This window comes from Mobula birostris, chromosome 9, assembly GCF_030028105.1.
Source record: "Mobula birostris isolate sMobBir1 chromosome 9, sMobBir1.hap1, whole genome shotgun sequence".
NCBI lineage: Eukaryota > Metazoa > Chordata > Chondrichthyes > Myliobatiformes > Myliobatidae > Mobula > Mobula birostris.
In genome coordinates, this window is record NC_092378.1 from 26,403,370 (window position 1) to 26,415,995 (window position 12,626).

Here is a 12,626-nt window from a genome sequence, read left to right on the forward strand (position 1 = left end):
TGCACTTTCAGCAATATTTGTTTAATTATCATTCATCTCCATTTATTTACATCTTCTCCAAAAAGACTGTTAATGATTAATTAGTTTTCACCACCTTCTTTCTGTTGGCAATTACACATCAGTTACTTTTGATCTCCACCCTATCATACACATTCCTTGCATTTTCTAAACATTCCCCTTTCTCTGTCACCTAGAACATGCTTATTCTCTCTAACATTTCCTCGTTCTGATAAAATAGTTGCAAGGTTCAAATGGTGACCTTGTTTCACTTTCCATAGATACTACCTGACCTGATAAGTATTCCCAGAATTTTGTTTTTATTTCAGATTCCTAACATCTGCGGTTCTTCTTATTTTTCAGAAATGAGTGACTTGCCTATCTGTTCAGGTATCAAACAAATCAAATCAGATTAATATGAATAATTACTGATCAATTTTATTCATTTGAGTGCAATATTATTGGTCTATTGCGGAACTGGTCAATCAAATAACATACTGCCCATGGTGAAATTCTTCTTTTGTGCCCATTTCCGTCATGATGGATAGGTCGATAATTATAACAGTTTGAAAAATTAGTGACTAAACTTGCCCATCATTATCTTTTAATTTTAAAAAAATCCCAGCAAACTAATTTTCTCACATTGACCTTGCTTTCACCCTGAATATTAGAACTTGTTGGAAATGTCAAATAATTTTCTGCTTCAAGCTTTTATGGACAAACCTTTTGTGTATCTTTGGGTATCTAATCATACAGGTGAGAGAGAGAGAGAAGGAGAAAGAGAGCGAGAGAGAGGGGTGAGGGAGAGAGAAAGAGAGAGATGTTTTTATCCTGTTACTATAAAAAACGACACTATCATCGCCTTATTTTTCAGTATCAACATCCTGATGGTCACCATTGACCAAAAGCTGAATTGAACTGGCCGCATAAGCACAGTGACGCCAAGAGGCGGTTCAAGACTAGGCATGATCCAGCCAGTCACTCTCTTCCTGACAGCCTAAAGCCTTTTTACCATAGTTTTCCTCATTTATTTATTTATTAGGATGCAGGAATGTTTGTGATAGAATGGATTGGCAATGATTCCTGCTCATCCTTAATTACCATTAAGAAGGTGGTAATGAATGGCCTTTTCAAACTGCTGTCAATTTTCGGATGAAGCTACTTCCACAGCTGAAGGATAGGAAATTTTGGGATTTAAACCTATTAATGAAGAAATGGGAATATATTTCCATGTCGGGTTGTTATGTGTCTTGTAGGGAACCTGCAGGTGGCGATGTTCCCATGTATCTGCTGTTCAAATCCTTTCTGGTCTTGGTGGCTACAATTTTGGAAGATGCTATCAGAGTAGAACACATGTAAATGAAGTGCAGTCACACTCTACAGCCACAAAGTTGTAAATGGAAAGAATCTTTCAAATAGTAGATGTGGAGCCAATCGACTGATTGTTCAAGCAAGTATTGAGCTTCTTGAGTTTATTGGAACTACACCCATCCAGCGAAGAGCATTTCATCTCATTCCACAGTTTTGCTTTGAAGGTGGTAGAAAGGCTTTAGGCTGTCAGGAAGAGAGTGACTGGCTAGATCATGCCCAGTCCCTAACCGGCTCTTGGCGTCACTGTGCTTATGTGGCCAGTTCAATTCATTTTTGGTCAATGGTGACCATCAGGATGTTGATACTGAAAAATTAGGCGATGATAGTCTCACTGAATACTCTAAAATAATTAAATACATGAACTCGGCCTTTGAATACCTCACAAAAATATTTTACTTCATTGATCAAGAGAGATTAGGGCAAGTCCTTCATGAATTTAGTAAACATAAAATAATCTGCAGATGCTGGGGTCAAAGCAACACTCACAACAAGCTGGAGGAACTCAGCAGGTCGGGCAGCATCCGTGGAAAAGATCGGTCGACGTTTCGGGCCGGACGAAGGGTCCTGACAAAGGGTTCCGGCCCAAAACATCGACTGATCTTTTCCACGGATGCTGCCCGACCTGCTGAGTTCCTCCAGCTTGTCATGAATTTAGTGCTCCTCAGAAATTCATTCTACTCCTGGCACATAGAGAAGATACAAAAAAAAAATCCCAATTTCTGGGTCCACCCAGACCCAATTTCAGTGTGGATTTGGGTAAAGCTAAGCTGTTTAATTCCCTAGACTGTCGTCTCCGTCCTTCTTGCTTCACCTCCCTTCCTCACCTCCAACTCCCTTCCAATTGGAATTAGGGTTCATCAAGATGTTCATCTGAAAACTATTCAGCATCAGTTGTCTGCATTTTAGCATCAAAATCACCAAAAACATCATTCATGAATTACAATACACTGATGTCATTTATGTATACTCAGACTCTGAGACCAAGCTCCAAGTCAACATTGACACCTTCACTGAAGCACATGAAAGGATGGGCCCTGCACTTGACATTTGGAGGGCAGAGATTTTCTACCCACTTGCTCTGACTATATAGCACACCACATCACAATGATCAAGGTCAATGGCAAACCAGGAGAGGATTAGTTACATCCATATTGTGGGTGCTACTTCTCTGTGAAGGAAGGGTTTAGTAAGAAATTCACCTCTGCCTCCCGTGTGCCACTTGTCCTTGGGCCAGTTTCAGTGGGCAGCCACATAATCTGCTCACCCAGAACCAAACTCCTACTCTGAGCCCCTGTACAACAACAAATTTTTCTGGACAATGAAGAAAATGTTATAAGAATGTTCTCAAACCCTGCTTGGGGAAAAAAAAGGTATTGTATTCATTGTCTCCTGGGAAACCCTTGCCCACACTCTAACTGACTTTCCTGTATCTCTGACAAGAGGATGCTTTTATACAAGCAAAGCAGACAACAGACAAAACTATTTGTCCACCTGACCTGTCAGTCACCTGTGGTAGAGTAGATGGATCCAACATCGAATGCAGCAGTCTCTGGAATAAATAAGTCACCATGGATTACTTAAGAAATTTGTGAGTGTAAGTGGAGACAGATGCTGTTATCTTATTCCCTATATACATATTGTAAATTATGATAACAGGACAGAGAACTTACAAGTTATAAGTATGTTTTAAATAAATAACTAATCATAATATTCTGTGATATGTTCTGAATTATTATAGTGTGGAAGAAGGGAGCTGATCTTGTTGACGCACTTAATTCATCAAGAGACCAACAGCCAAGTGCCAGTCATACTGAATGGACTTACATATTTCATTGTGTGAAATTTCTCTCTAAAAGATGCTCCAACTAATAAAAATACCTGCAAGAATTATAAAGTCATGATAGTAGGAAAACGAGGAGAAAATATTTTGAATAATTATGTGTATTCTTAGGATGAAAGTTGTTTGGGAGAAAAGAGGAAAGAATAAATAAGTTCATTGGTTGTCGATAAGGCAAATTATGCACATCTGATAATGGCACAGTTACAGAAGGATCAAAGGAACACAATTTTGTTTGACCATAAGACATAGGGGCAGAATTCAGCCATTTTGCCCATCAAGTTTGCTCTGCCATTCCATCGTGGCTGATTTATTAACCATCTCCACCCCACTCTCCTGCCTTCTCTCCATAACCTTTGATGCCTTTACTAATCGAGAACCTATACTTTCAATATATCCAATAACTTAGCCTCCATAGCTATCTGTAGCAATGAATTCCACAGATTCTCCACCTTCTGACTAAAGAAATTCCTCCTCATCTCTGTGCGAAAGATACTTCCATCTATTCTGTTTGGAGTGAAACAAGCAAACTTAATTGCATTTTAATCGAACTTTGGAAAATGCCGCGTTATGTTGAGCCAGAGTTTTACCTTGAATACATTAGTAATATGTTGCTCCCATAAATTTGCTGAACAGGAGGTTGCAACTTTTGAATCAGCGTACATTATAAATAATACAAGCCACATTCCAGGCCAAAGTCTACCTATCAATCATGCAATTGAAGATCTGCTCATGACTGATGAAGTTTGGAGTTATGGATAATTAACTGTTAAAATAATGACATCCTATAATTACATTATTTTGCAGTTGCAGCAATGTTGCAAAAGGGTAAACCATCTTGTGTCTACGTTTCAGGTTGGATCACTCCCTGGGAAAACCTGCATTTTTTCTTTCAGGTAAATATGCTTCATCATGGTTTCATGTTTCACCTTGTATTTCAAAATACTATGCTGATATTTTTAACGTTCACAAAAATGTACATCTTCTCATACTTGGTAGATGCCACTTTTTAGTGAAAATGGAATATGATTGATGAGACTTAACAGTAGTGGTTTTCTTTTGCTCAAATATATCAAAAATGATAAAGATGATGTAGTTTATGAACATGTTTGCAGTTTTACAATATATGCTGCACTGAATAAGACACACAGCTGCACTGATATAGTGACTTGAAAGGTATTTTATGAAGGAAAGCAAGAAAAAACACCAGACGATTACAAAGAGTCGGGAGAGTTGTTATGAGGAGTGAGCGAGATCTTATTTTCAAACTCAAGTTTGTGCAAAATTATGATAGAAGGAGGAAGTGAAATCAAAATTATGATAGAAGGAGGATAGAATGATGTATTTGTGCCTTATCAATCAAAATCTAACAATAAACCAATAACAAATTGAAAGGTGGCCAACCACTGAGTCGAAAGTGTGCTTTAAGGACTGTGTTAAGAGGAGAGAGGTAGAAAAAATGTTTAGAAGGGATTTCCAAAGTTTTAATCATATGCAGCACAGATGGCAATGTTGGAACCATGATATTTGAGATGCTTAAGAGGTGAGAGTTAGAAGAGTACAAAGATTTTGGAACAATTTGATTGGAATGAGGTGAAGAGAGATGAAACCATGGCAATTTAAAAATAAGAGTGAAGCATTAGTACCAGGCTCTGAACCAAATGTTTTATGTGCCCACAAAGCTTTCCTGTTATCGAGGCTATTTTTATCTGTTTGTTCCTGAGTTACAGATGTCACTTTTATGCCCACATATATGTCTGAACTGAATGGCTGCTAGGTTCTTACTGAGGGCAATAAAAATCATAACAGTTTTAAATCACAAGTAAACCACACTAGATAAGGTTTATGAAAGGATGTTTGTCATCCAAATATTTTCCCTCCAACATTCCCCCCCGCCGTTCTAATTCCAGACATATTTTATAATTCCAGGTTTTTATTGATTTAAATTCCCTGGCTGCATTAGTGGCATTCGAACATCTATTGCCAGATAAATAATTCAGGCCTGTAATTCCCTAACCACTACCCCGTTATAGCCCACCATATTTAAGAGAAATGACAGTCATTTCTATAAATTCAATGATGTACTGTATGTGTGCCAGCCAGTGGCGTAGTGGCATCGGCACCGGACTTTGAGGCGAGTGGTCCTGAGAACATATCCAGCTGGCATCTTGCATACTCTCCTAACGTGCTGGGCTGAGCTAACAACTAGGCCTCATAAAAAAAAATCAGTCAAATGCTACGGTAAATGGCAAAAATGTCGCCTGATGCTCCACAGGGTGAAAAAGAACAACAACAATGATGTATTTGTGCCAAAATAACAGTCCCTAAGGGACTTACTAATTGTGGAAGGGTTGGAACTGACTAAAAGTGATACAGTCCCAGATATGTACCTGCACCAGCAAGATTGTTTTTATGGGACTAATAATAATATTTATTGTCTCACAAAAATGTAGCATTTAGCGTATGTTTGCTGCTTCTTGTGAGCCTCCAGCTAGATTTCAATATTTTTGTTCAAGAAGCCAGTGCCAGTGAGCTGAGGTCATTCTAGCTTCATAGCTACAATCCTGGCACTATACATTTCATTTTAAAGAGGGCAAATTATCCATCAAGATCCCAGCAAGATTACCAGGCTAGAGCACTAGCTTAAACTGGGCAGTAACTGACCCACTACCATTTTCTACTGGATCTGTCTAATTTATCTTGGTGGACTTAAATTAAAATTAGTAACATTTGCTTTATTATGGGCTTTCAAGAATATGTATCCCAAATATTAGTCATGATGCACAGTAATCTGAATTTTTAACATTTTTTCCCTGTTTTTGTATCTTAACTTTTCATATAGAAAAGGGACTAGACAAAGGATACTACACTGCAGGAGCCAGACTGATTCGTCTGGAAGATAAGGTAGGTGCTTGATGTATTTTCTTAAATATCTGGCATAATTAAGATCCTTATCTGAAAAACTTCTTTGGACTATCCATGCAAATAATATAGTTTATTACAATGCAAACGCCATTGACTTTGCACTGTTTTGATTCGTTTTCTCATTTTGTCACATTGTACACTTCACTTTCTTGTTCCGGGTTTTGACAAGATTTTACTCTGACTTGTTCTTGATGAATAGATTAAAAGCTGAGAGCAGATAAGCACTATTCTCCTGAATTCCTGTCTTGTGATACAGATAGTATTAGAATATTCTGACTGCATTTGCTTTTGTTCCAGAGAAATACAGATTTTGCTTTTCATGACTGATGTCTGAAGCTAAATGAAGCATGATATTTAAGTTCTTGATGCCAGTTTTGATACCGATATTGGTGAAAAACCTGTTTTCAAGGGAAGTGTCAGTTTAATACTGATAGATTAAGATTGCATGTTTATCTTTATTAAATATGAACAGAGTCAAAATATCACATCTGACCTTCTTACCTGAATATTGTCATTGTACTTGTCTTAAAGTACTGATATACAATTCCAATCAGATTATGTTATGCAGCAAGATGCGTGCTCTCTTTCAAATCACAAGGGTGAGAGCATTTTGATTTCTTGTGTAAGTATATCACTCCAGCATGCACTCAACATGTCAACAGGAATGCTGGAAAAACGTCACACCTCTGCAACAAATGATAGAAACTGTTGGAACAGTCCATAACCATTTATTAAATTTTAGCTCTTCGGGAAACCAGTGATAGATCCTCTGATGTTAATTAATTCTATTTAGTCCTGAGGCTTTAGTGGGGATCATGAGGTGCCAACAATTTTTTTGAAGCCTGAAAACAGCATAATGGATAATATTGTCAACCTGGTGCAGGAACTCTGCCAAATTCCTTATCTTGATGTAGGGAAGCAGGGAAAGGTATGCTCTCTCCCTACTGTAAAATTGGATAGCTGACATAACAGGAGAGAATTTCTGCTTCATTTTCTGCCTCCCTGTTATAATAATGGGGATTAATATAATATTAAGGATATTAGTTTAAGGCTTATATTGAATAAAATAAAATGAACTGCAGGAAAGTGTGAAGTTTTTCTACAGTGGGAAAGCACATTGAAGTACATTTCATAAGGGGAAGGCGCATAATTACCTGACATGAAGGTTGAGGAGTACTAAACTGAAGGTCAAAGTTTAGATACCGTAAGGAAACTTGCACAAATCCAGGTCAACCAAAGACAGCAGAATTAGGGTTGAATTGAGAATGAGATAGAAAAAAGGTTCACTGATAATACGGTTGTGAGAGGTTATCAAACGAGAGGGCAAAATCAGGAAGGTAGTGGCAGCAGATTTGGAGAATGGGGGAATGGGGAATTGGGAATCAGAGGTGAAAGCTTCCAATTGTGCTGCATTTGCGGTGGTTTGCTTAGGAAAATTGAAGATAGGCTGGACAAATGAGCAATGATTCTAACGACTAGCACACAAGAGCAGGCTGCACTAACAAACATCAAGGGATTTTTTTTTAAGGAAAATATATATGCAAGAGGTTTCATGCCTTCAACTTAATGTAACATCTCAGGTGAGAACAGTCTCTTTTACACAAACAAATACAAGTCCCAGTTCTCTATTTATAGTCTGCTTCATTGTGAATGACCCATACCATTCCCAGAACTCCAGTGTCTTCTCTATATAAGTGTGTGTGTATACCACACACGGAGGACTCAGACCAAATTTATGGAAATCAATATGCATCTACACTAAAAATATGGCCAAATTTTAGAAAAAGTTTCTGTCATGCAGCACAAAAATAATTACTGCAAAAGAGATTCTACCTTGATATGTTTTTTTTGGCTCAATCTTAATATTTCTAAATAACTGTAACAAAGTCTTATGTAGAATTTATGCATGTTTGCCAAGCAGATCCAGCAGTAATATAAAGGGTGCAACACCAAGGGTGTATTAAAACTTATAGGTGCCTGTCTTTAATGTATCTGATAGACACTGCTAAATATACATCAATATGAAGTAATATGGAGAAAGTATGATCACCGTGAAGTTTGAAAAGATTCTTCAAAACTTCTGCTTTAACATCAATAAAAGGTTAGGAGAAACCCCTATTTTTTGGATTTCTGTCCATCTTCGAGATGATAGTAGACTTCCAACTGATGGTTATGTCACATTTAACCCAACAATAAATCAAACAATCCATATCTTTCACTCTGTAGTTCACATCTGTTTCCACTGTGGGTATGGCATAATCATATGTCTGCATTAACAGTAATTATTACATAGCATGCTATTTGATTAACCTAGAATGAGTTTAAAAATGATATAATTACACAGGGTGATTTGTCTATTTATTGCTCACACACTCCACTCACTGTATCAGACTGCAGTAGAAATGGTTAACTAGTCTGGCAATTTAGTGAGAGGCTTTGTGCTCAATGGAGTGGAATGTCTTCACGGATTTGGAGCTAATGTGTGCTTTGGTGAATATTATTGCAAAGTAAAGAATTTATTATTTCCTGAAACATACACAACACTCGCTGTACTCTCGCAATCAACTCTTATAACTGAGTGCCTTATCGTAGTTGTTTGTCATTAACGCTTTCCAGATGGTTGGTGTTGGGAGAATGAGCAATGGTAATGTCACTCACTGGAAAGAAGAAATTGTGAGACTTCCACTTGAAACAGATGGTTGTTACTATTGCGGTGCAATGGTAATAGTAACATAGTGTCAAGGCATTGCAGTGTTCAAGGACAGATTCCCTTCTTACATAAACCTTGAGCTAATAGAACGTTCTTACACAGAGGGTATGCCTAGCAACACCTGGGGGCAGGTTGTGTACAGCACAGAAGCATAGTGGTTAGCACAATGCTTTTCAGTATAGGTAACCCGGGTTCAATTCCCGCTGCTGCCTATAAGGAGATTGTACATTCTTCCCATGAACACATGGGTTTCCTCCGGGTGCTCCGGTATCCTCCCACAGTCCAAAGACGTACCAGTTATCAGCTAATTGGTCATTGTTAATTGTCCCTGATTAGACAAGGGTTAAGTTGGGGCTTTCTGGGCGACACGGCTCAAAGGGCCAGAAGGGCCTATTCCATGCTGAATCTTAATAGATAATAAATAAATGATAATAAATATGGGGCCTTCATCACTGCCTGCTGCCTGTCATTGATCCTTCTTCTGGTATTGATCATGCCAGGGCTATGCTAATTATAATGAGTTTGTGTAATGTGTAGTAGATCATGTAACCTTTTACTGCTCCCATAAACCAAGCGTCTCACCTTCTACCACTGTACACAGTCTCCTGTCACCAGCAACTACCACCTTTCAATGTTGAAAGGTTACTGGCACTGTGCCCGTGCATGGCTCCAGTGATCCATTGCCTTTCCAGCTTGCTGGACAATAATGCTGCTGGCTCCTGAAGTCAGCTTCTCAATGGTGTTCCTGGCCTTTGCATTGGCAGATGGCTCCCAGTACCAGGCAGTGTTGCCATTTCTCCATATATCATCACAGCAGTAATAATAAATAAACATTAATCACAATCTTTGTAACCATTATGGAGATACAAGTGATTCTACAGATGATGAAAATCTTGAGCAACATGCACAAAAATCTTGAGCGACATGCGCAAAAACCTGATGGAAGGTGTTGATCCAAAACATCAACTGTTCATTTCCCTCTAGAGATGCTGGCTGACTTGCAGAGTCCCTCGAGTTTTTTGCGTGGGTTGCTTTGTAACCATTAATCAGATTGGGCATTTAGCTTGGTGTATGTGTGGCTCCAACAGGTTTCATTCTATCTTGGTTCTGTTCACTACTCTTCGCTGCAAGGCATAAATCTGAATTCATCCACTGCAGAATATCAGAAAAGCTGGCAGGTTACAGTACTTTAGCGTGTGCTGTGATGTTAGATTAATTAGTTGCAAGGAGAGGACATGCTGCTACATAAATTGCAAATCCCTCAAGCTTAATGGTTAGCTGATTATCAATAACCTCTCATTACAGTCAATGCTCCATCATAAATGACCAAGATTATTACACTTTGTAATCTTTACAGCTAAGGTGATATATTATCAGTATTATTTAGTACTGTTCTTGAATGCAGCTTACATCTCCAGGTATGTCTCTATATACTGGAGCTTCTTTGTTTCCTATCTATTAGACAATAGGAGGCATTCTTACCATCATTTACTAGATTATTTCACTACTTCAATCTCGAAAATTTTGCATAGTTATACTGTAGGTAGTGCTAAATGTGCAGCACAACAGTTTACTAGTGAAAAACTACCCCTTTCAGTGTATTAATTTTATGTTTGTCAGTGACAAATTTTGAAGGTAGCAATAAAATGGGAAATATGCTTATTGTGTACTGCTTCAATCAATATGAGAGGCAAGAATTGGAACAGCTCAAAGTAAATTTACCATATACTTTGAGATTCATTTTCTTGTGGGCATTCACAGTATATACCAAGTAACACAGAAGAATCAATCAGAAACTATACACAAACAAAAACAGACAAACAACCAATGTGCAAAAGTCAACAAATTGTGCAAATTCAAAAAGAAAAACAAAATGTTAATAATAGATAAATACAAAATAAATAATATTGAGAACACGAGTTGTAGAGTCCTTGAGAGTGAGTCCATAGGTTGTGGAGTCAAGTTTCAGTGTTGGGGTAAGTGAGGTTATCCTTTCTGGTTCAGGAGCCTGATGGTTGAGGGGTAATAACTGTTGCTGAACCTGGTGGTGTGGGACTGAAGGCTCCTGTATGTCCTTCCTGATGCCAGTCGTGAGAAGAGAGCATGGCCTGGCTGGTGAGAGTCATTAACAATGGGCAATGCTTTCCTGCAACAATGCTGCTTGTACTGTAGATGTGCTCAGTTGTGAAGAGGACTTCACCTCTGATGGACTGGACTGCATCCACTACCTTCCTTTCAAGACCATTGGTGTTTCCATACTGAACCATAATACAACCAATCAGTGTACTCTCCACCATGCATATATAGAAGTTTGTCAAAGTTTTGGATGAAATGCTGAATCTTCGCTAATTTCTAAGAAAGTACAGACACTGCCATGCCTTCTTTGTAATTACACTTATGTGCAGGACCCAGGACAGTTCCTTTGAAATGATAATCCTGAGGAACTTAAAGTTACTGACCCTCTCCATCTCCAATCCCCAGATGAGGACTGGCTCACAGACCTCTGGTTTCCCCTGCTGTACTCAATAGTCAGCTCTTTGGTTTCGGTACGTTGAGAGTGAGGTTGTTGTTGTGGCACCATTCAACCAGACTTTCAATCTCCCTCCTTATATACTGATTCCATCTCTTCCTTTGATTCAGTCAACTACAATGGTGTTGTCAGCAAACCTAAATATGGTATCGAAGCTGTACTTAGCCTCACGGTCATAAGTATTAAGCAGGGGGCTAAACACAGCTTTTGTGGCACACCTGTGCTGCTGGTGGTTGTGGAGATTCTGAACTGACTGGAAGTGAGTCTGCAAGTGAGAGAATTGAGGATCCAGTTGCACGAGGAGATATTGAGCCTTGGTTTTGGAGCTTATTGATTAGTTTTGAGGGAATGGTAGTGTTGAATGCAAAACTGTTAGACTTAGTTCTGGCTAATGAAACACTAAGGAACTGCAGGGATAGAAACCTTCATAACCCCTCAAATAGTTTCGGGGTGTGGATTTAAAGTTGATGACGTCAGCATGCAGGACATCACACAAAAACTTCTGTACACATCAGTGAGTTCAGCATGTGGAGTGATCAGCCTCAAGTCTAACCTGTCACTTGTGTATTAATCTCACACATTCAAGTGTACGTTACTGCTGTGGTTAAGTCACCGGGCTAGCAGCTGGACACGAGAGTTAACACCCACCATGGTGGAATGGAAATTTAAATTCAAGTGAGTGAATTTAAAAACATCTTGCGCTTTGAGGAAAACAAAATCTAACCTCAGTATGGATATTGATGAATATGGATATGGATAGTCAAAAGGTCTATTTGGTTCCTTCAGAGAAGGAAATATGCTGTCCTTCCTTAAGTGTCCTTGGTGCCATTCCAACCCCAACTATGTAGTTGGTTTTCATCTGTTCAGGGACATTAAGGATGGGCAATAAATTGATGTCATCATTATCCACAGTGTGTGAATAAATACGTTTGAAAATATTGACCAGCAATCTGCTGGCCTGTCATTTCCACAGCCATCCTGACTGGTGATGCATCCCACTGATTACTAACAGCTGATGATCACCCTCTGCATTTTGGGCGCAACCCGGCCTCAAACAAAACCTTTTTTTGTCAGCGGCACATTAGCTGTTTTCTGTGGCTAAGCAAGCATCATTCAGTTTCGGGGAACGTTTCTTACCTTGGATGCTTTTGCTGGGTGAGCAGACATAGTATCTTTGTAAAGCTTTGAATATTTTTTAAAGAAACAATCTAAATTATTATAATTTTAGATGAATACTTGAGATTAAGCCTTGTGCA

The 12,626-nt window shown here is 38.6% G+C and overlaps 1 protein-coding gene across 1 annotated transcript in view; it reads left to right on the forward strand.

The window, feature by feature from the left end:
- Window positions 1-6,457, forward strand: part of kcnq1.2 (potassium voltage-gated channel, KQT-like subfamily, member 1.2) — a 379,236-nt gene extending 372,779 nt beyond the window's left edge. Inside the window, 3 exon segments of the mRNA XM_072269294.1 lie at window positions 4,061-4,101; window positions 6,048-6,109; window positions 6,428-6,457. Of these exon segments, the coding sequence (XP_072125395.1) occupies window positions 4,061-4,101; window positions 6,048-6,109; window positions 6,428-6,457 (133 nt within the window).
- The last annotated feature ends 6,169 nt before the right edge of the window (window positions 6,458-12,626 follow it).